The sequence below is a fragment of the Laetiporus sulphureus genome (genome assembly GCF_001632365.1).
Source record: "Laetiporus sulphureus 93-53 unplaced genomic scaffold LAESUscaffold_33, whole genome shotgun sequence".
NCBI classification, from domain to species: Eukaryota; Fungi; Basidiomycota; class Agaricomycetes; order Polyporales; family Laetiporaceae; genus Laetiporus; species Laetiporus sulphureus.
In genome coordinates, this window is record NW_024468542.1 from 138320 (window position 1) to 163034 (window position 24715).

At 53.4% G+C, this 24715-nt stretch overlaps 13 protein-coding genes across 13 annotated transcripts; 7 read left to right on the forward strand and 6 right to left on the reverse strand.

Moving 5' to 3' along the window:
- Positions 1-503: 503 nt before the first annotated feature.
- LAESUDRAFT_761150 (uncharacterized protein) lies at positions 504-1141 on the forward strand (the record flags this gene model as incomplete). Its single annotated transcript, XM_040912868.1, has 4 exons — positions 504-568; positions 631-879; positions 956-1063; positions 1123-1141. 4 exons carry the CDS (start codon positions 504-506, stop codon positions 1139-1141), a joined length of 441 nt encoding a protein of 146 aa, XP_040762034.1.
- A 464-nt stretch (positions 1142-1605) lies between these two features.
- LAESUDRAFT_728103 (glyoxalase I) lies at positions 1606-2925 on the reverse strand. Its single transcript, XM_040909361.1, has 6 exons — positions 2870-2925; positions 2759-2818; positions 2678-2702; positions 2523-2624; positions 1829-2051; positions 1606-1775 (listed from the first exon to the last, which is right to left on the reverse strand). The coding sequence occupies exons 1-6, from the start codon at positions 2900-2902 to the stop codon at positions 1721-1723; spliced, it is 498 nt and encodes a 165-aa protein (XP_040762035.1). The 5' UTR covers positions 2903-2925; the 3' UTR covers positions 1606-1720.
- A 291-nt stretch (positions 2926-3216) lies between these two features.
- LAESUDRAFT_303720 (glyoxalase I) lies at positions 3217-4186 on the reverse strand. The gene is made up of 5 exons (XM_040901901.1): positions 3944-4186; positions 3825-3884; positions 3743-3767; positions 3377-3689; positions 3217-3315 (listed from the first exon to the last, which is right to left on the reverse strand). Exons 1-5 carry the CDS (start codon positions 4079-4081, stop codon positions 3279-3281), a joined length of 573 nt encoding a protein of 190 aa, XP_040762036.1. The 5' UTR covers positions 4082-4186; the 3' UTR covers positions 3217-3278.
- Positions 4083-6060, forward strand: LAESUDRAFT_303660 (uncharacterized protein). The gene is made up of 2 exons (XM_040901900.1): positions 4083-4880; positions 5780-6060. The coding sequence occupies exons 1-2, from the start codon at positions 4292-4294 to the stop codon at positions 5911-5913; spliced, it is 723 nt and encodes a 240-aa protein (XP_040762037.1). The 5' UTR covers positions 4083-4291; the 3' UTR covers positions 5914-6060.
- Positions 6061-7747: 1687 nt separating this feature from the next.
- On the forward strand, positions 7748-8233 carry LAESUDRAFT_658094 (uncharacterized protein; the record flags this gene model as incomplete). The annotated part of the gene is made up of 2 exons (XM_040904731.1): positions 7748-7981; positions 8042-8233. Coding segments are annotated over 2 exons (426 nt in total), but the record flags the coding sequence as incomplete, so codon positions are not given.
- A 217-nt stretch (positions 8234-8450) lies between these two features.
- LAESUDRAFT_303969 (uncharacterized protein) lies at positions 8451-9658 on the reverse strand. The gene is made up of 6 exons (XM_040901902.1): positions 9461-9658; positions 9284-9403; positions 9105-9227; positions 8916-9044; positions 8719-8862; positions 8451-8649 (listed from the first exon to the last, which is right to left on the reverse strand). The coding sequence occupies exons 2-6, from the start codon at positions 9370-9372 to the stop codon at positions 8628-8630; spliced, it is 507 nt and encodes a 168-aa protein (XP_040762039.1). The 5' UTR covers positions 9373-9403; positions 9461-9658; the 3' UTR covers positions 8451-8627.
- Positions 9659-11614: 1956 nt separating this feature from the next.
- LAESUDRAFT_303997 (uncharacterized protein) lies at positions 11615-12789 on the reverse strand. Its single transcript, XM_040901903.1, has 5 exons — positions 12743-12789; positions 12374-12687; positions 12158-12319; positions 11942-12103; positions 11615-11880 (listed from the first exon to the last, which is right to left on the reverse strand). Exons 2-5 carry the CDS (start codon positions 12583-12585, stop codon positions 11745-11747), a joined length of 672 nt encoding a protein of 223 aa, XP_040762040.1. The 5' UTR covers positions 12586-12687; positions 12743-12789; the 3' UTR covers positions 11615-11744.
- A 1731-nt stretch (positions 12790-14520) lies between these two features.
- On the reverse strand, positions 14521-16201 carry LAESUDRAFT_703678 (uncharacterized protein). The gene is made up of 5 exons (XM_040906524.1): positions 15854-16201; positions 15509-15789; positions 15375-15453; positions 14991-15319; positions 14521-14930 (listed from the first exon to the last, which is right to left on the reverse strand). Exons 1-5 carry the CDS (start codon positions 15915-15917, stop codon positions 14706-14708), a joined length of 978 nt encoding a protein of 325 aa, XP_040762041.1. The 5' UTR covers positions 15918-16201; the 3' UTR covers positions 14521-14705.
- Positions 16202-16561: 360 nt separating this feature from the next.
- LAESUDRAFT_728112 (uncharacterized protein) lies at positions 16562-17080 on the forward strand. The gene is given in 5 exon segments (XM_040909362.1): positions 16562-16615; positions 16632-16636; positions 16678-16789; positions 16844-16878; positions 16935-17080. 3 exon segments carry the CDS (start codon positions 16678-16680, stop codon positions 17028-17030), a joined length of 243 nt encoding a protein of 80 aa, XP_040762042.1. The 5' UTR covers positions 16562-16615; positions 16632-16636; the 3' UTR covers positions 17031-17080.
- An 82-nt stretch (positions 17081-17162) lies between these two features.
- LAESUDRAFT_304025 (uncharacterized protein) lies at positions 17163-17422 on the forward strand. Its single transcript, XM_040901905.1, has one exon. The coding sequence runs from the start codon at positions 17212-17214 to the stop codon at positions 17380-17382; it is 171 nt and encodes a 56-aa protein (XP_040762043.1). The 5' UTR covers positions 17163-17211; the 3' UTR covers positions 17383-17422.
- LAESUDRAFT_304024 (uncharacterized protein) lies at positions 17423-17878 on the reverse strand. The gene has a single exon (XM_040901904.1). The coding sequence runs from the start codon at positions 17724-17726 to the stop codon at positions 17463-17465; it is 264 nt and encodes an 87-aa protein (XP_040762044.1). The 5' UTR covers positions 17727-17878; the 3' UTR covers positions 17423-17462.
- A 1490-nt stretch (positions 17879-19368) lies between these two features.
- LAESUDRAFT_761159 (uncharacterized protein) lies at positions 19369-20767 on the forward strand (the record flags this gene model as incomplete). The annotated part of the gene is made up of 4 exons (XM_040912869.1): positions 19369-19698; positions 19759-19911; positions 19960-20148; positions 20222-20767. 4 exons carry the CDS (start codon positions 19369-19371, stop codon positions 20765-20767), a joined length of 1218 nt encoding a protein of 405 aa, XP_040762045.1.
- A 2467-nt stretch (positions 20768-23234) lies between these two features.
- On the forward strand, positions 23235-23696 carry LAESUDRAFT_728115 (uncharacterized protein). Its single transcript, XM_040909363.1, has one exon. It carries the CDS (start codon positions 23276-23278, stop codon positions 23633-23635), a length of 360 nt encoding a protein of 119 aa, XP_040762046.1. The 5' UTR covers positions 23235-23275; the 3' UTR covers positions 23636-23696.
- The last annotated feature ends 1019 nt before the right edge of the window (positions 23697-24715 follow it).

Consider the following 24715-nt stretch of genomic DNA (forward strand, 5'->3'; position numbering starts at 1 on the left):
CACGGATTCAATGTCGACGCAGGTTTATTGTTCTCGTCAAAAACACATCTTTGCAAACATCTGGTGCTACTGATCAACTAACTCGCAATATCCAGGGAGCGACGCTCAATGCTGTGCTCGTAGTGACCCAAGAAGCTATGAAGAAGCTATGCTACAAGCAAAACATCCATCAGATGGAGATATCTTGCGCTCGGCTTTCTGTTGCATCATCGCTGCGGCGTTTGATATCGGTTGCTCCTGTCAGAGTCTCCTCACATAAATAGCATGGACGGGCAATGGCAGCCCTTCAGCTCTCCCGCACTACCCTGCTCGAGCCCAAGAATCAGCACTGGTTGGTGAGTGTCGTGCTTTCCCTACTGCTAAACGGCCATAAGCTGAGTCCTCGGGCAGCTTGATTCCTGTTACGACCCTTCACGCACTCCTTGTTGACGACCTCGAGACCTACGAGCCAAACCCACACTTCACAAAGCCTATCTAACGCTTCTTGCTAATACATCTGCGCCATGAGATCCTTCACTATTGCCGTTCTTGCTCTGCTCGGGGCAGCTGCTCCCGTGATGTCCTTCGGGTGAGCAGGATTTCCGCCACGACTACTTCTCAAAGTATAACCGCTCACTACCTGGTCTCCAGTTCCGGTCAGTCAAGCTACTCAGGCTACCAGCCCATGCACCGCGTCGGGGACGTCTACCACCCAATGTACCACCCGCAAGACGGCGCGTACCACGCGATGCATCCCTACCACGGACATGCACACCCGTCCACGGAGGACTACCACCACGGCATCCAACACATGCACAGACCGCTGCACGCCTACCGTCCGCACTATCACTACCACCTGCACCGGCCGTCATACTCGCATCTCGGCCACTATGGTCACCAGTACGTGATCGTCTGCACTCCGTTCTAGATTCCGTTCTAGATTCTGATGGGATGCTCATGGCCTTCCGTGATGTAGCCCGTACCATGCGAGGGAGGTGGAGATGAAGCGGACGGACAGCACATGCTCGAATAAGGCATTGTTGCAGAGGCTGGCGACGGAGGCGGGGTTGGATCCTTCGACAGAGTGAGTATCTCTTGCTGGCTTACTGTGATGTGCCCCTCACAATGACGCTCTCATGTCAGGATACAATGTACGAGCTAAGCGGAGGTTGGCATTGGCGTCGGCGTTGTGGATTTGAATTGTGAAGTCACTTGTACATGTATTCGTGTTGTCAGTTTCCTACCTGGAATGCGATGGTGTTTGGAGAGCTCAACTGCCAGTTCGCTCGTTGTTGAGCCAATCCAGGACAATGGTTTATGAAAGCTACATACGAGAGGCTTTAACTGCGTCGAGTTCTTGAGTGCATGAATTGCAAGTGATCTCCATGCGCATGCTCACGTTTACGAAGTATGCCGTACGAACTGTTCAGACTTCCACAAGTGACGGATTGATCGGTCGATTCTGCAAGACTGACGGAGACGCTGTCATTTGAAGAACTCCCAGCCATACAGTGGCCGGCGATATAAACACTCGTTTAAGGGTAGCGCGGAGAACGCGCGCGATACAAGTGTCCGATCCAGACTAGATGGCCGAGTTTGATGGCGGGCACTGCTGCATCCGGCTTCTGGTGCCTATAACTCATTTCCACCAATGTCTAGCACAGTTGGGAGAGCTTTGCGGTTGCAATATGCTTTACATCACAATTCTTCTTTCGTCTGCACCCCCAGCACTTTGATCCTCTCATTGATCATCAGGACCGAGCACAAGGATCCGAGGGACGATCTCGATCCAATAGCTACAAACCACCATCAAAAGCTCGTCCATCTCCAAAGAGAAAGAACAACTCACCCATCAGGATCCAAGATGAACGCAATGGTCTTCATGGCCCCGTCTGTCAACCTCTTCTTGAACGGCACGCCGAGGCGCTCGAAGCGCTCGCAGGCGGCGGCGACGTCGGGCACGGTGATGGCGATGTGTCCGAAGCCCTTGCCGGGGTCGCTGTTCCCGGATGCGTACCCCGCGAAGTTGGAGTCGGACTCGGTGCCGTGGTTGTGGGTGAGCTCGAGTACACCTGAAGAGGACGGTCAGCACCCAAGGAAAGGGATGAATCGGGGAGATGAAAGGAAAGATAGGAGGTAAAGAGATAAAACAGAACTCATTGATGATAATACATGCGACTGTACCCTCATCACCTCAAGGGAAGGGAGCACGCGTGGATGGTTAGCCCATTTCGTACGTCGGGCGTAACCCTACGTGGCTCAGACATTCATGGTGGGTTAGCACCGGATACCTATAAACGCAAGAAGAGGGACTGATGCGGGTCCGGACAAGAGTGACCCTCCTCAAGCGGATCCAGCCTGGTTCCGTCCTCACATAATAAGCCCTCTCAGCGCCCATCCCTGATGAAACATTGGGATCCGGCTCAAACAAGTGTGCTTCCCATGCATACAGGAATATGGACGTCGCATATTTTGGGTCCATTGCTCTACGATCGATCCCGATCGACTCGCTTCTGCTCTGAATGTAGCCAAGGGGAACACACCTTCACGATTAAATCGAGAGTCCTTCTTCTCCTTGGCAGATTCTACACCACCCGAGTGGTCGAACGCGAGGAAATAGAGCGTGAAGCTGTCGAACTTGTGGTCTGCGTGGTGTGTGAGCAGAGGAGAGTAACGTTGTATGGCACTAGAGGCGCACGGGAAAGCAGTTCCATGCCAAGCACCTGATCAAGCAGAGGGTATCAGTAAAAATTACATAGAACCTGATGGACCTTCGCACCTCGGTGTAGAACTTGACGGACACCTTGGGATCCTTGACACGGATCATCGTGTGGTTGAACTGCGAAGCATTGAGCATTTTCTGCGATTCACAAACACCGTGCACGCGCACCTTGAATCCTGCAGTCTCTGCGTTCGAAGCCATGATGAGCGCGTCTATGGAATGAGGGTGTTGAGGAGAGGGAGAAGGGGGGCAAATCGCGGCGATCTTATTGGGATCGAGCTATATGTACCCCGGATGAGATATGATGTCAAGATCTTATCGCCGATCGTATACACACGTCCGTGCGTCTTCGCGAAATGGCGCCAAGTTTCCTGCGAGAAAGGATACTCCTGCACTCTTTCTGAGTGCGTGCACTCGCGCGAATATAGATCGCATTCGTGATAGAGTGCAATGACGATAGCAAAGACAAGGCCAATCCTCGACGACGATAGCTGCTACAACTTTGAGTCTACAGAAGATCTTCTCCGTATCATACACGTCCAGTTATCTTCTCTACGACTTTGTCAGCCGAGAATACTCACGGAGAGTACCCCTTGATGATCTCAATCCAGTAGCTGCATGCGACACCCTGTCAGCTGGCCAGTCACGCCGGAGAAACACACCGCAATCACTCACCCATCGGGGTCGAGGATGAACGCGATGTGCTTCATCTTCCCGTCCGAGGGGCGCTTCTGAAACTTGACCCCAAGACGCTCAAAGCGCTCACAGGCCTCCTCGACGTCGGGCACGGCGATGGCGATGTGACCGAAGCCGCGGCCGGGCTCGCTGTTGCCGGACGCGTAGCCCTGGAAGTTGGGGTCTGACTCGGTGCCGTGGTTGTGCGTCAGCTCGAGCACACCCTCGCGCCCGAAACGCGTGACGTGGTCTGTGGTCTCGTTGCCGTGGTTGTAGGAGAGGAAGTAGAGCGTGAACGTTTCGAATTCAGCCTCTGTAATGTGATCAACCGATGCGGCAGTGAGAGATCGAGGGATTCGGGCTTACTGTCCGCGAGATCCATCCCGAGCACCTGAATAAGCATGCTGAGCGTCGGCGCTCGGGCATGTAACAGCAAAGGGCGGCATACCTCGGTGTAGAATTTCAGCGACACCTTCGGGTCCTTGACGCGCAGCATCGTATGGTTGAACTGAGAGGGTACGATGGTGAACCGCGAGCCCGCGATAACGCAACCACAGTCTGTCGAACCTTGTAGTTCGCGGTTTCTGCTGTGCGAGGCATTCTGGTCAGAAAGTTGCTGGAGAAGGACCTGGACGAGTTTGACAAAGGGCGTAGAGCGGATGCTAAGCAACGAGGAGCGAGATGGGGGCGAAAGGCAAGATACATTATCTAATGCACACAGGTGCCTTGCTTGCGGACTCCGTTACGGAGGCCGCGGTGAGACAGTGGCGGCCGTGAGAGACGCGCTCGTCACGCATGACGCGTCAAAGCGCGTGATCGCGCAAACACGCGCATACAGACGCGCCGTTTGACAAGGCACGTGCCTTATCATCCTTTCCTCCTGCCCTCATCATCCCCTCTGTTGTCCAACGGCGTATGTCGTCCTCCTTGTTTTCCTCTTCCTCACCGCCGCACGCGGTTCCCATCAAGTTTAGGCGCAAGAGCGTATCTTCATCCGATGTCGAGCCCGACCTCTACGACCTCGGCAGCGTGTGCTCGTCCTCGCCAACACGCGCCGCGTCGCGTCTATACCCCCACTCCTATCGCTCATCCTTTGTCTACCCATCCTCCTCATCATATACGTCTCCGACCGACTGTTCATCTTCTTCGTCCTCTCCAGCTGCACCCAGCTCGCCCGTCGAACAGGGCCTTGCTCACATCCGATATCAGTCCAGTCCCATTCACGCACATGAGCAACGCTATGGCTACCAGATCCGCGCACGCGACATGCGCGAGGAAGAAGCGATGTACTCACATTCATACGTAAAATCCGGATATGGATATGCGGCGAAGACGCCTGCAAGGTCGAGCTATTTTCGTCTGGGTTATGGGCACGGACAATCGCCTCGCTACGCCACGTCTACATCGTTCTTTTCATCGTTGAGCGAGGTTTCGGAGCCGGAGGAGCAGTCGTTGACGTCGGACATAGACGGCGCGTCTGAATACGAGGAGGAACGTCACAACGGTGAGTGAGTGTTCTGTTCCGTGATTGTTGAAAGGTGCTGGCTGGAAGAGAGTTTGCCGACGGTGTGGATGCGACGTGGGGGGTAAGGGGGGACTGACATGCGCCCGGCTGTGAGGATCGGCTGAACACCAAGGTTGCGTCTTCCAGATCGGGTGCCAGACCGCGCGTGATTCTTCCGTGACTGCCTGGCGTCTGTCTTCCACGGTCTCGTTTCCGAACAGACTGCCGCTTGTTCTCCCGTGAAAGCTGCGTTATTACGATCGTCGTTCACGCGTTGGCTTTGCGGAGTGTTCTCACTCCGCAGGCGGGGTAAGCTTCAGGCTCTCACGTTTAGCGTTTGTTGCGTCAGTTTAGGGGATGACTGGAGGAAGGGACGTGGTATCCATCAGATGGTCGGTCCGGCCCCGGAATTGCCCTGTGATCGATGACCCAGTGCCGAGGGGTGTTCGCCAGTACGCCTCGTGCCTGTCGGGTGCCACGACTGTTGTCTGGATAAGAGCGCCTGGGTTTGCATTCGCGGAGAGCGAGGGGAACGTGGGCATGAATGAGGGTTCTGTGCGCTGGCGAGATAGATGGATGTTGGTTCGCGGGCAAAGCTGCGATGTTGTGCTTGGATGGCCCGCGGGAAAGAAGGTGTTTCGAGCGCGGAAGGCGTCAAGTCCGCTAGCATTTAGGTCGTGCGGTTTATCCCCGCGTGAAGCTTGCTCTGTCTTGTCCTTGTGCTATCCCACGGCTCTGGAGTGTTGCTGATGGTCGTCGTTCTCTTCTCCCGCTCAGGAATCATTGGCGAGGACGATGACATGGCTCTTGGTGACGGCAATATCTTCTCGCATCAACGGCGGGTGTCGTTCTCGACGTCCGCAGAGCGCGATCAGCCATTCATTCTTACACGTCAGCAGCCGACGGTGAGGATGACGAGCTGTCCTCCGATCAAAAGCAAGACATTAGGCACGCTGTCGTTGCCACGCGAAAGACGGAAAGGCAAAGGGCGCGCGGGTGGGGAAGGGAGGGAGAGAGAAGGAGGTGTGGATGAATTGCGGTTGAGTGCCTCGTCGACGTCTCGGCGGTCATCGCCTTTATCGGCCGTCCGATCAAAGACGCCGTCTTCGGTGTTGCCTGTGCTACCCCTCTCCCCGACATCGCTAGCATCGTCGAGTCCTACGGATGGCTGTTCGTCGACCCCGACGAATTGCTCGCCCACTCCATTGGCCGTCAACGCTGACGTCTCGCCATCGCCGTCATCGTCGCAATCATCTTGTTCATCGTCGTGCTCCTCGGCATCGCCGTCAACCGCCCCTCCGTTAACTCCGCCGCCCATCGTTCATCATGTCATCCGTCCGTCTGCACTATTTGAACTGTTGAACCCTATGCCGGAACCGATGCTCCCATCGCAGATGGCAGTGGAGGAAAAGACACCTGCAGTTGTCCCGCATGCCCCTTCCGCATCATCGTCCCCTCGTACATCACCGCAACCGTCGGCCGACCCTGTTTCGATCAAAGAAGAGTCCTTGCACATTGATCAAGAACAGCCATCGTCTCAGCCAGTGAAGGCTGACGCCTCTGATGAGGGTGCATTGGCTGTCGAAGAAACTGAGGATAAGCATGTAGAGGCGTTGAGCCAGGTGCGTACATTGATCCAGCCAATGTCGCCGACTAGCTGACAACGTATGTAGAGCGTTGCAGACTGTCCGCCGCCCATCCCTTCATCACCCCTGATCCCTCTCACCCCCAGCCGCCCCTCGACGCCTGCAGTCAACTTGTCGTTCTCTTCTCCGCTGCCATCACCGACACCCACGCCTGAATCAGCACGCTCGCGGTTACGAATGAAGAGCATGGGGTCTTCGCCCCTGTCGTCGCCACCGTCGTCTCCTCGTCCATTAACGCAGGAAGAGGACAGAGAGCTAACGCCGCGGTTACGATCGAAATCTCCTGCGTGTGAGTTGGAGCCGGGGCCGGAGCCGCAATTGAGTGCAAGCATTGACGTGGATCCTGTGTCTGATGTGTCTTCGACGGTTGCTTCTACTCCAGTAGTCCTCACGACCAACGACGTCGTCGTTACCATATCCAAAATGGACCTGTTCTCAGAGCTCAGCATGGTCATCGAGGAGACGAAGCAAGAGGAGACAGATTCATTCATCAAAGCTAGTCCCTTACCTTCCCGCCCTCAATCACCTGCTCGCATTCTCGAGCAGACTGTCGCGTCGGAAGAGTCGCAGCTCTCCAGAAAACGAAGCATGTCCGCTCCCGAGGCCGAACCTGAGGTCAAACGGGCGAAGACCGCATCCTCGCCGGAGCCAGCGCCTGCTGGACCGAGCACGAATCATGACAGTCCTACCGAGAGGAAGGATGGCTCACCTCGCGTGCTCACTGCTTCGGGTTCTCGTGCTCTGGTGGACCTCGATGAGGACGCGAAGCCACCTCAGCCGAAAGCGTCCAAGCACCATGTAGCGCGGAAACGTCGAAAAGAGGACGAAGGCAGGCCCGTGAAGAAGCGTCGGCGAGTGGTGTTCTCGTCTGATGAGGAGTCGGACGAAGAGGATGCACGTTCGGTGAGCAAACCAAAAGTGCAGGAGAGGGCGAAGCAACAGGCGAGCGAGAAGGTGAAGGAGCAGACGAAGGAGAATAAATGCGAGCGGCAAAAGCACAGTACTTCCGGCTCAAAGAAGGCGGGAAAACGAGTGAAGCCGAAAGAGGATGAAGGTAGCGACGATGATGATGACCGTCATGCCCTCGTTGCAAAGAAGGCAACAAAGACGTCTTGTACCAAGGCGCAGTCCTCCGGATCGTCAAATAAGCAGCAAGCTAGCTCGAAACAGAAACGGCGCGAACCGTCTCCCAGCCTGATCGCATCTTTGCCTTTACCTCTATCGGAAATGCAAGGCATGCTCATCGAGGCGCTAGCTTCTTCTCGTGCGTCTTCCCTGCCTGCTTCATCGCTGTACAATTCGCTCGTCGCGGCTCGACCCACGCTGAAGGAAGCGCCAAGCACGAGACGCGATGGGCCGATGGACAAGAAGGAGTGGATGTCGAAGATCGAAGACGTACTTGAGGCCGGCCGTCTCTCGTGCGGAGTCTTTGAGAAGGTGGAAAGCAGAGGCAAGGTAAGCTCTGCCTCCGATGTAAGGCTTCACGTCAATTCATCATCTCATTGTCTCTATCAGGACACTGCGGACCACACACTGGAAGCCCAGTGGTTTTATGTACCTGAAAACGACGAGGACCAGGAACGAGCGATGCTCATCCGGAGCATGATGCCGCGCCCGGCGAAACGAACCGAGACGAAGAAATCAAAGCAGTACTATTGGCGCCCTCTGGGCAAGATTTCACGATGGGACCCTGAGGATGATCTGTAGCCCGCGTGGCTGCGGGACCTTTTTCTGCATTGCATTGTGTCATGACCTACGTTCTACGTTGCATAAGTTATGATTGTTCCGCGGATTTGATTTGCAGACCGGTTTATCAGGTGGTAGTAGTATAACGTCCGATGAACGCTACTGTAATGTCGTTTTGTGTCTGCGTTGAAGAATATAATTTACCACTCAAATTTTAGACTGCAGACTGCCACGTCATTGATACGCGTCGAAAGTGTTGTCTAAACAGGTGCAGATATGCAAATGTGGTGAGCTCCTCCATCGAGCATCATAGTATTCGAAAACTCGACGTGAACAATATTCTACGCTATGTTCTCCACTGGCTAACTTAGCACCAAACTATCCAACTGGTGTCATGATCCACAGCGCGTATCCCTTAGAAGTCTCCCTGGTGCGAACTGCCAGACGCACGGGGCATTCGAGTCCGTTACTAGCTGTATAAATAGACACAGTGTGGTTTTACTCACTAGTGGGGTCTGTGCGGCCTCGGAAGGCGAGACGCACCCATAGGCCTGTGCATACTCGGGTAGTAGCTGAGACGACCTGGTGCATGCATACCGGCCGAGTCGCGTGCGAAGACATCGACGAACTCCCTGGTCTTCTTCTTGTCCCTGCAGAAACTAATGAGAATGCACGAGGGCCAGTAGTCAGTGCGAACCCTTACTCGAAGATGTCATGGACGACAGAGACGCCATCCTTCTCGAGGCCTTCCCAGTTGACTGCACCACTGCCCAATGGCACGGCGCGGGCAATGAGCTCGAGAAGCTCGCGCTTGCTCTTCTTGTCTCCATCACTGTAGAAGCATCATGAATCAATGGCTGGGCACTGATGAACGGGAGACGGGACGACATACTCGAAAATGTCCTTGACGACATTGACACCGTCATGTACCAGGCCTTCCCAGTTTACGGCGCCACTGCCACCTAGCGGGACTGAACGAGCCATCAAGTCATCCAGCTCGCGCTTGTGGCCATCACTTATGAAAGACTCATCAATGATCGTATCCAGGCCGTTGTCGTCAGCGGTGCTTACTCAAAGATGTCTTTGACGACGTGGACACCGTCAGTAACCAGGCCCTCCCAGTTTACGGCACCGCTGCCCGCCGGGACTGAGCGAGCCATTAGGTCATACAGCTCGCGCTTGTGGCCGTCCCTAGCAGACCGTTCTCGTTAGACGAGATGTATGTTGAATGGCACCGGTAAAACTCACTCGAAGATGTCCTCAGCGACGTGAACGCCATCGTGCACCAGGCCTTCCCAGTTGACAGCGCCACTGCCCTGGGGAATGGAGCGAGCGTAGTATTCATATAGACCCCGCTTGCTTTTCTTCTTGTCCTTGTTCTTCTTGCTTTTGTGAGCGCTGGATGTAACCCTCAATCAGCTAGTCGTGCATTGTCATAGACTGTCAGGACATACCTGGAAAGGGCCTTTGCAGCTTTGAAAGCATCCTCGGCGACACTGAACCAGCCAAATGCCTCGCTGCCATCTTGAGAAGCACGGGCAGCGAGCTCTTGTAGGAGTTCATCGCGTGCGACAAGATCGGAATAGCTGGATACCGCTCGACGCTCAAGGGTCAAAGGGACGGACAAAACGGGCGTGGCAGCAACCACCGAGACAACGAGAACGAGAACGGTGGAAGTACGCATCGTGATCGAAATTGGAAGAGAGAGAAGGAGCTGAGGTTAAGTGTAGAAAAGTGAGAATAATTGCAAGAGTTGAAAGTCGAGTAAACGTGAATAGAAATGCGTAAAGATCGTTACAAAAATCAAGCTGTATGAGCCGAAGTCAGAGGCTACGTTGATTGCCGTGGGACTCTCTACTCACCAACCAGTGCCGACTTTCGGAGGCTCGAACGGGGGAGGAGGAGCTGAGGGATGCGGTTTCCACAATCGACTCTTTATACTGGTTGAGAACGTGAGTACGCGGCTGCCACGGGCACAAAGTCGTGATATCAACGCCCAAGTTGCGCATTGCACTGGTTTGCAACTGTCTAGAACCTACCGAGGCTGTTTGATCATGACTTGATACTTTGCTGCGCGGCTAAGGACGGGCAGATGATTATTCGGCTGAAATCATGACACGCGGGCGAAAGCCCTGGCCGGGGACGAATTTGGCGCTCAGATGTTCCTCGATACTGGCGTTCTCTGAGAGCACGTCGTCGCCGGCATGTCACAATTTCCTTCGTCTAGCATGGCTGCATATTACTATGTGAACATTGTCAAGTCAGCAGACAAACACAAATCATCAGAACAAATTCCCATGATGTCAAGTTGTCAACCAGCCGAAACATCGACAGTGGTTAGTTATCGGACGCCGTCCCTGTATCATTGACGGGCTGTATGTCCATGGAACCGAAACCGATGCATGTTGAACACCAATTCGTATCATGTACCGGACGCTGCATAGAGGTTACCGTTGCTCTCATCTGCAGTGTATATCAGATGGCGACTAAGAATAGTGATCGTGTGAGCTGGCATGTCAGATGGGGAAGCCACAAGACATCCCAGATCTCGACATCCAGCGACACGCGTGTGACGGCGCGCGAAAGCGAGCACAATCACCATCGTTTCAGGATGACCATGCTCTGAATGCATCTTTCGGATTTTATCACGCCGTAATCGAGCGCTCGTTTATAATTAGAAGTGAACGCACTGGCTGTATTCTTCGAGAAGATGTGTTTCACATTCATCGTGAATAGATGAAAACATCTGTCACAGAGTCAACTTGGAAGAGGCACGCCTTTTTAGATGCGTGAGGCCCAGTCCCCGTTCACGGCAGGCTGTACGACTTGCACCAGATCCTGCAGGCCGAAAAACACTATAAGACATTTGCTGGGGCAACATAGCATAACCACCACTGCGCTCTTCTGTCTAGCAACAATTGAACGAGGATTCACTGCATAAAGGATGGAGGATAAGAAGGAGTTAGCTGTCGACGAAGAGGGCTTGAAGTTGAACTTGACTCTTTGAGGCGGCTATGTCGAGGAACGGTCACATGGTGCCATTTGGCGCCGGAGCGTGTCGCCTGCCGCAGGCAGACAACAAAATACTTATCTCTTTCTTTTCAAAAGAAGAGAACCAGGACAATTATGAGGACAGAGTCAATCCAATTATCAGTATTTATGTTACCCGTAGGTTCTGTTTCGCATTGGTGGAAGTCAGGCGCTACAGTGGGGTCACTCAATCTTATCAGCCTTTATTATGAACGTCTCTCTACCACTGCACAAGGCGATCGATTGTTGTTGAACCTTGACACAACATCGGCTACGCGACCGTACCACCCTTGCAACATTCAAGCTTGCGACCAGTTGATGGGTGCCGGCGATGCCGGACGATTGGTCGGCCACTTGTTAATGTTAGAGAGAACATTGAGAGTGGCAATCGCCGCGCTGCCATCGTCGTCTGCGCGGGCAAGAAGCTCCTCTAGCTCCCGAGCATGATGCGCACTATGAGGATGGCGCGTCAGAATTCGTTCCATTAGAGATATAAAACAGCTTACCGGTAGCTGTCGAATCGAGGAGAAGCATGTGTCGGCGTGTGGTACACTGCAGGACCGTGTTCCATGTACAGGGTATTCTTGCGGGCGATCAGATCGGACAGATCGCGGCTCTTCTTATTGCTAGTCTTGTCTCTATATAGCGGAAGACCGTCAGCATTGCACAAGACGAAATGGATTATGAGCAGCAACGCACTCGACGAAGTGACCGAGACCCTCCAACCCATCGCCTATGAGACTGAAGATGCCAAGCGCCTCACTGCCTTGCTGTGGAGGCGCAGCGGCGGCGCGAGCTGCGAGGTCATAAGCAATGGCGTAGTCACGAGCCGTGAGGTCACGCTTGCTGCTCGTCTTGGACCTGGAACGCCAAGTATGATTAGCTGATGAATTCGTTTCACAGGCAGCAGCTTACTCGATGAGATGTCCGAGCCCCTGCAGCCCATCACCTATGAGGCTGAAAATTCCAAAGGCCTCACTGCCTTGCTGGGGAGGCGCTGCAGTGGCGCGAGCTGCGAGGTCGTAAGCGATGGCATATTCACGAGCCGTGAGGTCACGCTTGCTGCTCGTCTTGGACCTAGAACACCAAGTATGATTAGCTGATGATTTCGTTTCACATGCAGCAGCTTACTCGATGAGATGTCCGAGGCCCTGCAGCCCATCACCGATGAGACTGAAGATGCCAAGCGCCTCACTGCCCTGTTGGGGAGATGCTGCAACTGCACGTGCTGCAATGTCCTGCGCGATGCTGTATTCACGAGCCGACAGCGGTGCGGACATTGCGGGAGAAGCCATCAGGCAAAGAAGGGCGACAAGGGTGGAGAATGGAGCCTTGAACATCATCTTGAACGAAGTACGAGAAGCGCAAAGATGCGGATGCTGGAGGTAGAGTAGAGTCGTAAGGAGTCGTTAAAACGTGATACTAGAACGAATGTGACAGAAGGACTACAAGTTATATTCATTAGTATGCTGTTCAAAAGGTCGGACGCTTCATGCTCACCAACCAGTGCCGACTTCTGAGGCTCGTGAGACTACCGCTGAGGAGCTGTAGATCGCTGTCGGCGAATGCTGCATTTTATACCTCGAGGATGGCCGCCAAGGCCTGTCTCCTCTTAGCAGAACGTGTTACAACAGCGTTGTGTCCGACTATTGCAGTGCGCTACACAGCAGCCGAGGTGATGTACCAGTGCAAATCAAACGCTGAGCCAGGATGCTCGGGATGCTCGGCAGGGACATGCTTAGTATGAACGAACTCAATCGCATGGGCAGAGCATGGGTGCAGGTGCGCCAAGCACCGAATGCTAGATCGATATTATCGCTTCTGGCATCTGTTGCGGCGGAAGCAGCAGCAGCGCACTGGGTTGTATTTTCCATAGTGAAAGAAACATAGACGAGCAAGGAATGCCTCTCATAACAACTCACGCGGGTACCATTCCCCGAGAATCCCAATCATCGGCATTCGGAGGGCACAGCGTTTCAGAATTTGATGCGCCTCTGATACCGAAGACGCGGATCATTCTGGCCTAAACTCGGTGTTTCATGTGCAAGACGACGGAATGAGCCAGTCGGCCGCACGCCGCTATCTGGCCATTCCTCTAGCACGAAGATTGTCTTTTTAGTTGCACTCTGAAAATTGAGGTCGCACGGCAAACCGTCAGGCTATGGACTGTACTGTCACTGTCCAGGCTGGTAAGAGAAGTCGCAAGAGATTGCAATGCCGTACACGCTCAAAATATCAATACTTGAGCATGCATTTGAGAAACATTGAGACACGGCCTTCACGGTTGCCTTGTCCGTGATGAAGCAGCATGGGAGCAACCGACTGACACGTCTCATCATGCTCTGGGCGCGAACGCATCACCCCTTCTCCGGCATCATCGCCTGGCAAAGATCGCTACGGTCGAGCATATTGCCGGAGGTGGGATATAACCAGTTCTTCTGTCCAGCGAAAAACCTCAGTATGTGTGACGGCAGAGCATAGATGAGAGCAAGCATCAGGCAAGGGGAAGCGCGCGCCTGGGAGCGTTGTTTAGCGCACTGCATCACGCTCATGTGACACGACGCGACGCGATTGTGGCAAAGCATTCGAGTCATTATCATACATTCCCGCATGCTCAATGATGACCATTTGACAGCCTGGTCAGCATAAGTAACGGCAAGATGTCGTGACAATTATCAAATTCCGCACATATATATGAACAGCTGCCTAAGCGAAACTATTTCGACTTCGTCCCCTTCCTGTATTCTCACAGTGGCAGAGAGCACTCACGATACAGGCGTCCCATACATGATATCTGCAGGCTAAATAAGAGGTTCTGCTACCATACAAGGCGAAAATCGATTTGCAGCATTTCACATCTCCAGGTATGCCATCATTATTCTGTCTTATATGGGACTTTACACTGTGGATACTCCTTATTCTTACTATCAGGCAGAACATTATAAAATACATCCGTTCAAATTACGGGTAATCCCGAAGGTGTGACAAGTAATACTATCAGAGAAAACACACGAGACAAGGCTAACCATCGCGCAGGCGTCCTGAGGAGACTGTCCACGGTGCCAGCGAAATCAAGCCACGTACTATGACCTTGTCACTTTGCATAAAGAAATCCAAGCACAACCACGTAACTCGAGATTTTCGTGATGACTGAAGCCTTCATACCCGCTATTGCCCGCTGGCGAATTGTGTACCATACAATTCATATACTTGTGGATCCTCGCGCGTTCTTGACGGACGAAGGATGCTGCTACGTGCAACACCAAAGTGTACATTTTGCTGACTTTTGGTGCATTAATAGTATTGTCTAGGCATATCGATCATAGCAGGATATCACCAAGAGTACCGAGTACAACAGCCTACAGTAATATATCTGGTATCCCAAGCAAGCAAACAAACAGATGAGCGACAAATCCACCTCGATCTTCCGCCCTACACCTCACTGACACCATTCCTGCTCCATTTAAACCGAGGCGAGGCTCAGCAGCGCCGCACCGCTCCCACCGACAGTCGAGAACGTAATGGGCAACGACTCGCCCTCCTTGTCCGACTTGGACGTGCTCGTCGACGGCTGCACGGTCGACGTCGCCTCCCTCGCAAACTGCAGGTTCTGTGCCTGGCTGATCGTCGTGCGATCCCACGCGCGGCTGGTCGCGACGCGGAGGACGATGAGCTGCGGCGAGAGGCACTGTAGGTACAGGTCTCAGTCAGACCCCACTTCATGAGCAGACACAGAAAGAGCACTCACCGTGAGCTTCGCCCACACCTGGCCAAACGCGATGTTGACATCGCTTTCGCGCGCATACAACACGAGGAACATGATACCGAGCGTGCTGTATGGCGCGGCGCTCTCGATCATGAGTACGGCGAGCCCCGTGTAGAGCTGCGCGCTCTCCCTGCCCACCGCAACGCGCACGAAGCGCGAGAAGTACACGAGGCGTGCGCAGATGAGCAGCGTCAGGCAGATGTTGAGCGCAATCGAGAGCGAGTAGTACGGCACGCCAAAGTGGACGGACTTGCCCGCGAAAAAATCCCCGCCGGGGACGCCGGCGGAGACGAGCTCGCAAATGGAGAGGGCTGGGAGAAAGGAGAAGCGTGAGTGGGCGTGAGATTGTGAAGAGTGGAAAAGTACCGAAGGCAGCTACGTAGATAAGAATAGGCAGAACGACGATGGTCAAGCGGGATCCCCAGAGGATGAAACAGAGGTAGATCTGCAGGAGCCATTCACAATTGATCCGTAACTCACATTGCAGCCCAGTCACTCACCAGCAGTGCATCGCTCATGAATATCAGCGCGACAACAGATGTCGACGACAGTTGCTCGTACCACACTGTGATGTGCGTCGCGATGAACTCGGGCACACCACCGGGCTCATCGCGGAACGTGATCCACATCTGCTCACCCCACACGGCGTTCGTCGACACGTCGACCGTAAGCAGGAGCAGCATGACCGTGCTGTACACCATAAAGAACCGGTCACTCCGCCGCGCGTCAGACTTTGTTAGCAGCGCTCGCATCGTCGTGAAGTACATGATGAGATCGACGCCTGTTGGTGATAGAATCAGGGCATCAAGCTTTGTGCACCCTGCGCAGTCGAGTGGAGGACGCACCGTAGAGGATGGCGCTCATCTGGCCGCCGATATAAAAGGCATGCTCGGAGACCTTGGTCGACATCGCGATTGTCGATACTCACAGGACGGGAGAAGGGGAAAGGAGGGGAACAGATGAGGCCCGGGGCGCGATTATCAATGAATTATGTACAGTTCTCCATTAGTTTGCTGTTCAAACGATCGAGGAAAGAAACAGTGCGCGTGCGTCACCGCCTTGCTGTCTGATGGACGTAGCGCGTTGTGCCTGGCGAACACAGGGGTAACTGACAGACAGATGCAGATGCTCTCTGACAGGAAAGGCCCCGCCCCCCGCTAGCGCTGGCCGAGCCTCACTGCCCCTGCTGTCCTGCTGATCTCCGAAGTCAGAGCTGCTGCTGCGGTGAATTTGCATATGCATTACGTCCTGCAATCGACGGCAGCGGTATGTGTATGCGATCGATCGTTCGCGGAAGCAATATTGCGATGCTGTGTCAGTGGCGCTGTTTACTATCATTGGCCCTCAGTTGCAACTTTTGAGTTCCTGTAGTCCGTGAATTTGTCTGATTGACTCCGAAACTATTCCAATAGATGGCTATGCTTCTAATATAACTTTGGCACTTTTTTCCACGCTGGATTTGTGAGATGTTCATGATACCGAGGCGCTGTAGGTTACCAAAGCCGCGGTCAACTAGGCGCCCATATTCAAGCCGTCCTCTCCCTCTCACCGAGTCGCCACTCTTCCGTTGCCACACCTCACACTCCACTCAATGACCCACGTATCTGAAACTCTCTGCGTGTATCACCATCCGCTCAGTGAAAGGCGAAAGGCGGAGCGACGCGTACCTATGCAGTCTTTGTCTCGTCGTCATCCCGAAAACTCGACAGCAGGTAGCACCCCATATATTCGCTGCAACGCTACTATGCCACCCGAGCCTCCGTCCGCACCAGAGAATTCGGGTAACATTTGAGGTGGCGGGATTGCGACACGACTACCGCAAAATACGTGGTCAGATGTTTTACCAACTATCAACAATACACTCATGAACGTCGCTCCCTGTGCAAGCAAACAAACCGAGACGGCCACAAATGGTCAAACTGTTAGTCAGCCTTACCAATTACGTCCGTTACAGTTTGTGTGCTTACCGTGTTTTATGCAGACTCATGGACGAGGCGACGCGCAAGTCGCTTCCCCGTCTGAGCTACTCTCCCCAATCCTGGGGGAGATGAACTAAGTCAGCTTGATGGAGCTGGGACCATACGCGGAGATGGAATCATGATCGCTATGGCGGAGGACAACAATGTGCTATCAGTGAGTCTGTGCCAGGGAATCACAACGAACACACTGACCTTCGTATAGTTGCATCCACTCAATTCGTCGGATGACGATGAGGAGCTGGTGGATCCATTCGGGCCAGAGCCTGAATCGATCCTGTTCTCGCGTTTGGGACCATATAATGTGGTCTCTGTGGCCTTGGACAAAGAATCAGAGCCTACCATGGCCTATCCACGTACATATATGGACAATAGGCGGTCTCTTACTTCAATGGTGAGAACGTCACCCACTCAGATTTAACCGGGCTGTCTCTTACAATCAGTGCCGCCGTGTGCACATTATCAGACAAGCGTCATCTCACCTCAGTGGATCTCGCGTTCGAGCGCCACCACCTTGAACAGGAGAGGCGATGGAACGCACCAGAGTCAGGCCAGTCAGATGGCGACGAAGATCGCTCACCAGGCCACGAGGGCAAGGACTGCATTCACATGGCTTGGCCCAATGAAGGAAGCAATAGCGAAGCGCGTAGGCCACGCGCCAGCTGCAATGGACTTTGGCCACAACAAGAGCGCGGGCCACATGCAAAGGACACCGACGCCAATGCGCAAGGGAGACCGTCATCCCTTGAGGCTACCATCAAGCTCCCCCTCCATCTGTCTTCTCGCAAGCGATCGCAGGACAATAGCACGTCGGATAACGGGAGATACTTGTCCACACGAGTGCATCACGAATCGACGGGAAGGAACTCGAGCAGCATCCCCAGTCCAGCTGCAGAGCGAAAGAACAAAGTCGTGGGCTAGTTGAGAACTACGCGAGCGTTCGATGACTTCTTGGACGCCGTAGCGGCGAAGATACTAGACGCGCAAAATCAGGCACAAGGGCACAGCTTGGACGAGCTTCTGGAGATGGGGAGCGATGCGTATCGATGCCGGCTATGAGTCAGTGGACTTTGATTCTAGCGAAGAGGAGGAGGGGAACCGGGGCGAAAACGAGATATACGGAAAAGGTGCCAGAAAGTGTTGAAACCTGTGCTATGCAAAGAACTTCACATTTTTGTCATTGGATCTTGAACGTTCAGCTCATGCATTCTACAAGAGCAGCTCGCTACGCGTTCTCGGATGGTGCATCTCGAGTCTGCCAAAGCAAACAATTGCGCGGCCTTCAGACGGTGCTTTTGTCCTTGGAGAAAGCAGTGCTGCCAACGATGTGCGAGAGCAATGAGCAGGTATATCGTGACTTTAGGAAGACTTTGGTATTGCGAAGAAAGAGGAGGCCCTGCCCTGCGACACTTGAAGAGAATCGCAGCTGCCAGCGGCGCTGCGGCAGCTATCTAACGAGCGCGAAGCGTCCGCGCTTCGTGAGAGCAGCGCTATTCGCGGTCATGTGATTATCCTAGACTCAACGCGACCCCGGTTGTGGCGTGCGAGGGCGCACGCCACACACATATCTACTCCAAACTCTCTGACCTTAGCCTTCTCGGATACACAAACGAGGAGATCATCATATTTATATCATATAAATAAAACATTGGAATGTTTCAGGTCGCCTCCGTTTCGCTGAAAACTTTTTTTTTTCTCGTGTGGCACCTCGGCGAAAAAAAGGGAAGATCTGCGACGATCGTCGTCTCACCCACGCAGTCTAACGGCATGTTCAAATGTTCACGAGCCTTGCAATGAAAGATGGGACTCAGAAATGTAGGCCGCGTCAAATTGTGGTCCCGCCTCATTTCAACCCATACAATATTCCAATTCTGCGAGGTATCGAGCGAGTGAGAGGCGTTCTCCTTGGACCTCTTATCTGGTGATGGAGAAGACTGGAAATGACCCATAACCACTCATAAAGATCCAGAGATGATAAGGACTTACAGGCAAGTCTCGACTGCGGCGATGTCTATGGCGCACGCCACTGCAGCACGTCAACGGGATAAACCATGAATAAGAGATGGGGGAAAAAGGCTGCATGGACAACGGGTGGCTGTGAGGACGTATGCGAGAGAAATATGATGATAGGCACGGACACTCGTTGAATGGGCTTAAGAATATTCTACAAGATTGTAATTAGCTATTATGTCCGAGCAAAGAGGAACACTAACACACTACCGCGGCTTACAGAGCGACGCTAGCGACATCACGGGAAAAATCTGTCAGCACAGGCCCACGCGGGCGGGCCATTCCGGGGGGCACTGTGGGCAGCCAAGCCGTGGTGAACTAGACGCCCATGTTCAAGTCGCGCTCTCCCTCTGCCACACCTCACACTCCGCTCAATGGCTCACATATCTGGAGCTCACGTCGCATATCACCAGCCGCTCGGCGAAGGACGAAAAGCGACACGACGCATACCTATGCAGCCTTTGTCTCGCCGTCGTCCCGAAAACTCGACAGCAGGTAGCACCCCATATATTCGCCGCAGCGGCGCTCTGCCACTCGATCCTCCGTCCGCAACAACGGATCTGCGGAATATTCGAGGTGGTGGGACTGCGACACGACCACCACGAAGAGTGTGGTCAGACGGTTTACCAGCTATCGACACCACACTCATGAACGTCGTTCCCTATGTAAACGCACAAACAGAGCCAGCCAACGACGGTCAAACTGTTAGTCAGCCAAACCATCTTTGTCCGTTACTGTTTGTGTGCTTACCTTGAGTTATGCAGACCCGTGAACAAGGCGATCAGCAAGCCGTTCCTCTGCCCGAGCTCCTTTCCCCCATTCTGGCAGAGATGAAACTGGGTCAGCTTGAAGGAGGTGGAACAGTGCGTGGTGATGGGATCATGGTTGCTGTGATTGAAGAGCGCAATCCACTGTCGGTGAGTTTGTGCCAGAGGATCACAATGAACACACTGACCTTCATATAGTTGCAGCCACTCAGTTCGGATGACGAGGAGGAGGAGCTGGTGGATCCATTCGGGCCAGAGCCTGAATCAATCCTATTTTCACCTTTGAGACCACATAACGTGGTCTCTGTGGCCTTGGACAAGGTGCCAGAGCCTGCAGTGATCTATTCAAGTACATATGCAGACAATAGGCGGCCTCTCACTTCAATGGTGAGAGAACCATTAGCTCACATTTAACCGAGTTGTATCCTTACAAACAGTGGCACCATGTGCACATTGTCAGACAAGCGACGCCTCACCCCACTGGCCATCACGGTCGAGCGCCACCGTACTATCCAGCCACTTGAACTGGAGAGACGATGGAACACACCGGCATCAGGCCAGTCAGACGGCGACGAAGACCATTCATCAGGACCAGAAGGCGGCGACTGCATTCAGCCGGTTTGGCCCGATGAAGGAAGCGATAGCCAGGTGCACGAGCCGCACACCAGCTGCAGCGCACTCCGGTCACACCAGGAGTATGGGCCACATGCAGGTGACACCGAGACCAATGCGCAAGGGTGACTGTCATCCTTTGAAGCTACCTTCAGGCTCCCCCCTTCGTCTATCCTCTCGCGCACGATTGCAGGACGACAGCGTGTCGGATAATCAGAGATACTTACCCAAAAACGTGCGTCATGAATCGACGGCAACGGATTCGATCAGCATCTCCGGTACGGCAGCAGAGCGGAAGAAGAGGGTCGCGGACCGGTTGAGAACTACTCGAGCGTTCGATGACTTCTTCGAGGCCGCAGCGAGGAAGATATTGGGCGAGGGAGATGAAGCATAAGGGAGCGCCTTGGACAAGCATCTGCAGGCGGGGAGTGATGCTTATCAACGTCGGATGTGAGTCAATGATCCTTGACCTTACCGGAAAGTGAGAGGAGGATTGGGGCGAAAATCCGTTGTACGGGAAAGATCTCAGAAGGTATAGGAACTGGTGCTATGCAAGGAAGTTAGATTCTTTCATATATTGGTCATTGGGTCTTGAATTTTGAATTTGGGTGTCCAACCGATGATTGGTACAAGAGCAGCTTGCTATTTGTTCTTGGAGGGCACAGCTCGAATCTCGTAGGACCAAAGCAAACAATTGCGCGGCCTTCAGACGGTGCCTTTTTTCTTGGTGGAAGCAGTGCTGCCAACCATGTGAAAGAGTGAAACGCAGAATGCGCGGATATATCGTGACTTTATGAGGACTTTGATATCGCGAAGAATGAGGAGGCCTGCGACACTTGACTCAGAATCGCAGCGCTGCCAGCGGCAACGAGCGCGCAAAGCGCTCCTTTAGAGCAGCGTTATTCGCGGTCATGTGATTATTCTGGACTCAACGCGACACGGTTGTGGCGCGTGCCACACGAATCTCTACTCTAAACTCTCAGACCGTAGCCTCTTTGTACATACAAATGTGGAAGACTCCGTATTCGTATAATATAAACAAGACTTGAAAACGTTTTAGGTGGCCACTGTTTCGCCGGAAACTGTGTGCTCTCGTGTGGCGCATCGGCAAAAAAGGAAGGTCTGCGGCGATTGTCGTCCTACCCATGCAGTCAAATTGTATGTTCAGATGCTAGCGAGCCTTGTGATGAGAGACGAGAGTCAGAAATATAGGCTGCATCAAATTGTGGCCCTGCCTCATTTCAACCCATACAATATTCCAATTCTGCGAGGGATCGAGCGAGTGAGAGGCGTTCTCCTCGGACTTCTTATCTGGTGATGGAGAAGACGAAAAAGGACCCATAGCCACTCATAAAGATCCAGAGATGATAAGGACTTACAGGCAAGTCTCGACTGCGACGATGTCTGTGGCGCACGCCACTGCAGCACGTCAACGGGACAAATCATGAGTCAGAGATGGGGGAAAAGGCTGCATGGACGACGGGTGGCTCTGAGGACGTATGCGAGAGAAATATGATGATAGGCACGGACACTCATTGAATGGGCTTAAGCATATTCTAAAAGATTGTAATTAGTTATTATGTCCGAGCAAAGAGGAGCACTAACACACTACCGCGGCTTACAGAGCGACGCTAGCGACATCACGGGAAAAATAAAAATCTGTCAGCACAGACCCACGCGGGCGGGCCATTCCGGGGGCACTGTGGGCAGCCAAGCCGCGGTGAACTAGACGCCCATGTTCAAGTCGCGCTCTTCCTCTCACCTCGCCACTCTTCTCCTGCCATACTTCACACCCCACTCAATGGCCCACGTATCTGGAGCTCACGTCGCATATCACCAGCCGCTCGGCGAAGGACGAAAAGCAGCAAGACGTGTACCTATGCAGCCTTTGTCTCGCCGTCGTCCCGAAAACTCGACAGCAGGTAGCACCCCATATATTCGTCGCAATGCTACTTTGCCACCCGAACCTCCGTCCGCACCAACGAATCTGCGCAACGCTAAAGGTGGCGAGACTGCTACACGACTACCGCGGAATACGTGGTTAGATGGTTTACCAACAATCGACAATACACTCATGAATGCTGCTCTCTATGCAACCACACAAAATCAAACGGCCAAGAACGGTCAAACTGTTAGTCAGCCTGACCAGCTACGTCCGTGAAATTTTGTGTGCTTACCTTATGTAATGCAGACCCATGGGCAAGGCGACAAGCAAGCCACTCCCTTTCCCGAATTACTCTCCCCAATCTTGGGGGAGTTGGAACTGAGTCAGCTCGAAGGTGGTGGGACAGTACGCGGAGATGGTATCATGATTGCTGTGATTGAAGACAGTAATGCACTGTCGGTCAGTTTGCGCCTGAAGGTCACAATGAACACACTGACCTTCATATAGATGCGGCCGCTTAATTCGGATGACGATGACGAGGAGCCGGCAGACCCGTTCGGGCCAGAGCCTGAATCAATCCTGTTCTCACCTTTGGGACCAAAGAATGTGGTCTCTGTGGCCTTGAAAAGTGACTTAGATGCTGGGCTGGCCTACCGGAGCACGTATATTGATAATGGGCGGCCGTATACTAGAACGGTGAGATCCTCATTTTCCCAGATTCTCCGACTTGTCTACTTACAACCAGTGCTTTCTCATGCTCGACGACAGGCGAGCCACATCTCGTCTCAGCGAACCCCATGGCCGAGCGCCACAACACCAATACGCTGCTTGTATAAGAGAGGTGAGGGGGGACCGCACCAGCATCAGGCCGGTCAGACAGCGCCGAAGACTGCTCAGCTGGCTATGAAAGCAACAGCTGCACTCAACTGGCTGGGCTCGATGAGCGAAGCGATAGCCAAACGTGCAAGCCACGCACCAACCGCAACAGACTCTGGCCACAAGAGGAGCACGGGCCACATGCCAGCGATGCCGACACCAAGATTCAAGGGTAGCGGCCATCTCTTGAGGCTACCATCAGCCTCCCCCCTACATTTATTTTCTCGCACACGTTCGCAGGATGACAAGACAGCAGATAACCGGGCATGCTCATCCACAAGCGCACATCATCGATTGACGGCGAGGGACTCGAGCGGCATCTCCGATGCAGCTGCAGAGAAGAAGAAGAGGGTCGTGGGCCGGTTGAGAACTACCCGAGCGTTCGATGACTTCTTCGAGGCCGCAGCGGGAAAGATATTGGGCGATGGAGATGAAGCAGAAGGGGACGCCTTGGACCAGCTTCTGGAGGCGGTGGACGACGCTGGTAACTATCAGATATGATTTAGTAATCTTTGGGCCTACCAGGAAGCGAGAGAAGGACCAAGGCGAGAATGACATGTACGGGAAAGGTCTCGGAATATATTGTAACTTGCGCTATGCAAAGAAGTTGGCCAAATTGTTTTCTTTCATGTTTTGTTATGTAGTGAATCATTGAATCCTCACCTTTCATAATGGATGTCGAACCCATGCATTCTACAGGAGCAGTTCGCTATGTGTTCTCGCAGGGTGCATCTCGAGTCTCGTAGGGCCTTCAGGTGGGGCCTTTGTTATCGGAAAAAGTGGTGCTGTCGACGGTGTGCGATAGCGAGATCCACAATACCAGCAAACATTTCGGGATTTCGGGAGGAATTTGATATCGAAAAGAAAGAGAAGACCATACGACAGTTGAAGAGAATCGCAGTACCGCCAGCAGCAGGCCGTCCGACGAGCGCTCAGCGCACAAAGCTTTCGGCGCTTTGAGAGCAGCACTATTCGCGGTCATGTGATTATTTGGGGCTCAACGCGACACGGTCGTGGCGCGCGCCACACAAATCTCTATTCCAAACTCTCAGACCTCAGCCTCCTTGTACATACAAATGTGTATGCTTCCGTATTCGTATTATATAAACAAGGCTTGAGAACGTTTCAGGGTGGCCTCTATTTCGCCGAAAACTGTGTGCTCTCGTGTGGCGCATCGGCAAAAAGAGAAGGTCTGCGACGATTGTCGTCCTACCCACGCAGTCTAATTTTATGTTCAGATGCTAACGAGCCTTGTGATGAGAGACGGGACTTGAAAACGTAGACTGTGCCACATTCCGATCCTATTCCACTTCAATGTACACAACCCTCCAGGTCCATGAGGGATCGAGCAACTGAGGGTGCTCTTCTCGAACTTCTGATCCGGCGACAGATAAAACGGGATCCGGCCTAGCACTCACAAAAAATTCACAGATGATAAGAATCTACGGGCAAGTCTCGACTGCAGCGATGTCTGTGGCGCACGCCACTGCGGCACGCCATCGAGACTGTCACAGATTTTCGCCACAAAGTCCGCACGTGACTTTTCTCACACTACAGATCACGTGCTTCACCAATATCTCA

Coding starts and splice junctions, on each gene's coding strand:
- LAESUDRAFT_728103 (XM_040909361.1), bottom strand. CDS start 2,902: ATGGCTTCGAACGCAGAGACTGCAGGATTCAAG. Junction 2,819..2,869: donor CAGAGACTGCAGGATTCAAG/GTGCGCGTGCAC, acceptor AATGCTTCGCAG/TTCAACCACACGATGATCCG. Junction 2,052..2,522: donor CTCTCGATTTAATCGTGAAG/GTGTGTTCCCCT, acceptor CGTCCTCTTCAG/GTGTACTCGAGCTCACCCAC.
- LAESUDRAFT_303720 (XM_040901901.1), bottom strand. CDS start 4,081: ATGTATCTTGCCTTTCGCCCCCATCTCGCTCCTCGTTGCTTAGCATCC. Junction 3,885..3,943: donor CAGAAACCGCGAACTACAAG/GTTCGACAGACT, acceptor GTACCCTCTCAG/TTCAACCATACGATGCTGCG. Junction 3,316..3,376: donor TTCATCCTCGACCCCGATGG/GTGAGTGATTGC, acceptor TGTCGCATGCAG/CTACTGGATTGAGATCATCA.
- LAESUDRAFT_303660 (XM_040901900.1), top strand. CDS start 4,292: ATGTCGTCCTCCTTGTTTTCCTCTTCCTCACCGCCGCACGCGGTTCCC. Junction 4,881..5,779: donor CGAGGAGGAACGTCACAACG/GTGAGTGAGTGT, acceptor ACACGTCAGCAG/CCGACGGTGAGGATGACGAG.
- LAESUDRAFT_303969 (XM_040901902.1), bottom strand. CDS start 9,372: ATGGCTCGCTCAGTCCCGGCGGGCAGCGGTGCCGTAAACTGGGAGGGC. Junction 9,045..9,104: donor GTCGTCAAGGACATTTTCGA/GTATGTCGTCCC, acceptor ATGCTTCTACAG/TGATGGAGACAAGAAGAGCA. Junction 8,650..8,718: donor AGGCCGCACAGACCCCACTA/GTGAGTAAAACC, acceptor TGCGTCTGGCAG/TTCGCACCAGGGAGACTTCT.
- LAESUDRAFT_303997 (XM_040901903.1), bottom strand. CDS start 12,585: ATGATGTTCAAGGCTCCATTCTCCACCCTTGTCGCCCTTCTTTGCCTG. Junction 12,104..12,157: donor GGGCTCGGACATCTCATCGA/GTAAGCTGCTGC, acceptor TTGGCGTTCCAG/GTCCAAGACGAGCAGCAAGC. Junction 11,881..11,941: donor GGTCTCGGTCACTTCGTCGA/GTGCGTTGCTGC, acceptor TCCGCTATATAG/AGACAAGACTAGCAATAAGA.
- LAESUDRAFT_703678 (XM_040906524.1), bottom strand. CDS start 15,917: ATGTCGACCAAGGTCTCCGAGCATGCCTTTTATATCGGCGGCCAGATG. Junction 15,790..15,853: donor GATGAGCGCCATCCTCTACG/GTGCGTCCTCCA, acceptor TATCACCAACAG/GCGTCGATCTCATCATGTAC. Junction 15,454..15,508: donor TCATGAGCGATGCACTGCTG/GTGAGTGACTGG, acceptor TGGCTCCTGCAG/ATCTACCTCTGTTTCATCCT.
- LAESUDRAFT_728112 (XM_040909362.1), top strand. CDS start 16,678: ATGCAGTCTTTGTCTCGTCGTCATCCCGAAAACTCGACAGCAGGTAGC. Junction 16,790..16,843: donor GTCCGCACCAGAGAATTCGG/GTAACATTTGAG, acceptor ATACGTGGTCAG/ATGTTTTACCAACTATCAAC. Junction 16,879..16,934: donor TCAACAATACACTCATGAAC/GTCGCTCCCTGT, acceptor TCAAACTGTTAG/TCAGCCTTACCAATTACGTC.
- LAESUDRAFT_304025 (XM_040901905.1), top strand. CDS start 17,212: ATGACGATGAGGAGCTGGTGGATCCATTCGGGCCAGAGCCTGAATCGA.
- LAESUDRAFT_304024 (XM_040901904.1), bottom strand. CDS start 17,726: ATGACGGTCTCCCTTGCGCATTGGCGTCGGTGTCCTTTGCATGTGGCC.
- LAESUDRAFT_728115 (XM_040909363.1), top strand. CDS start 23,276: ATGCCAGCGATGCCGACACCAAGATTCAAGGGTAGCGGCCATCTCTTG.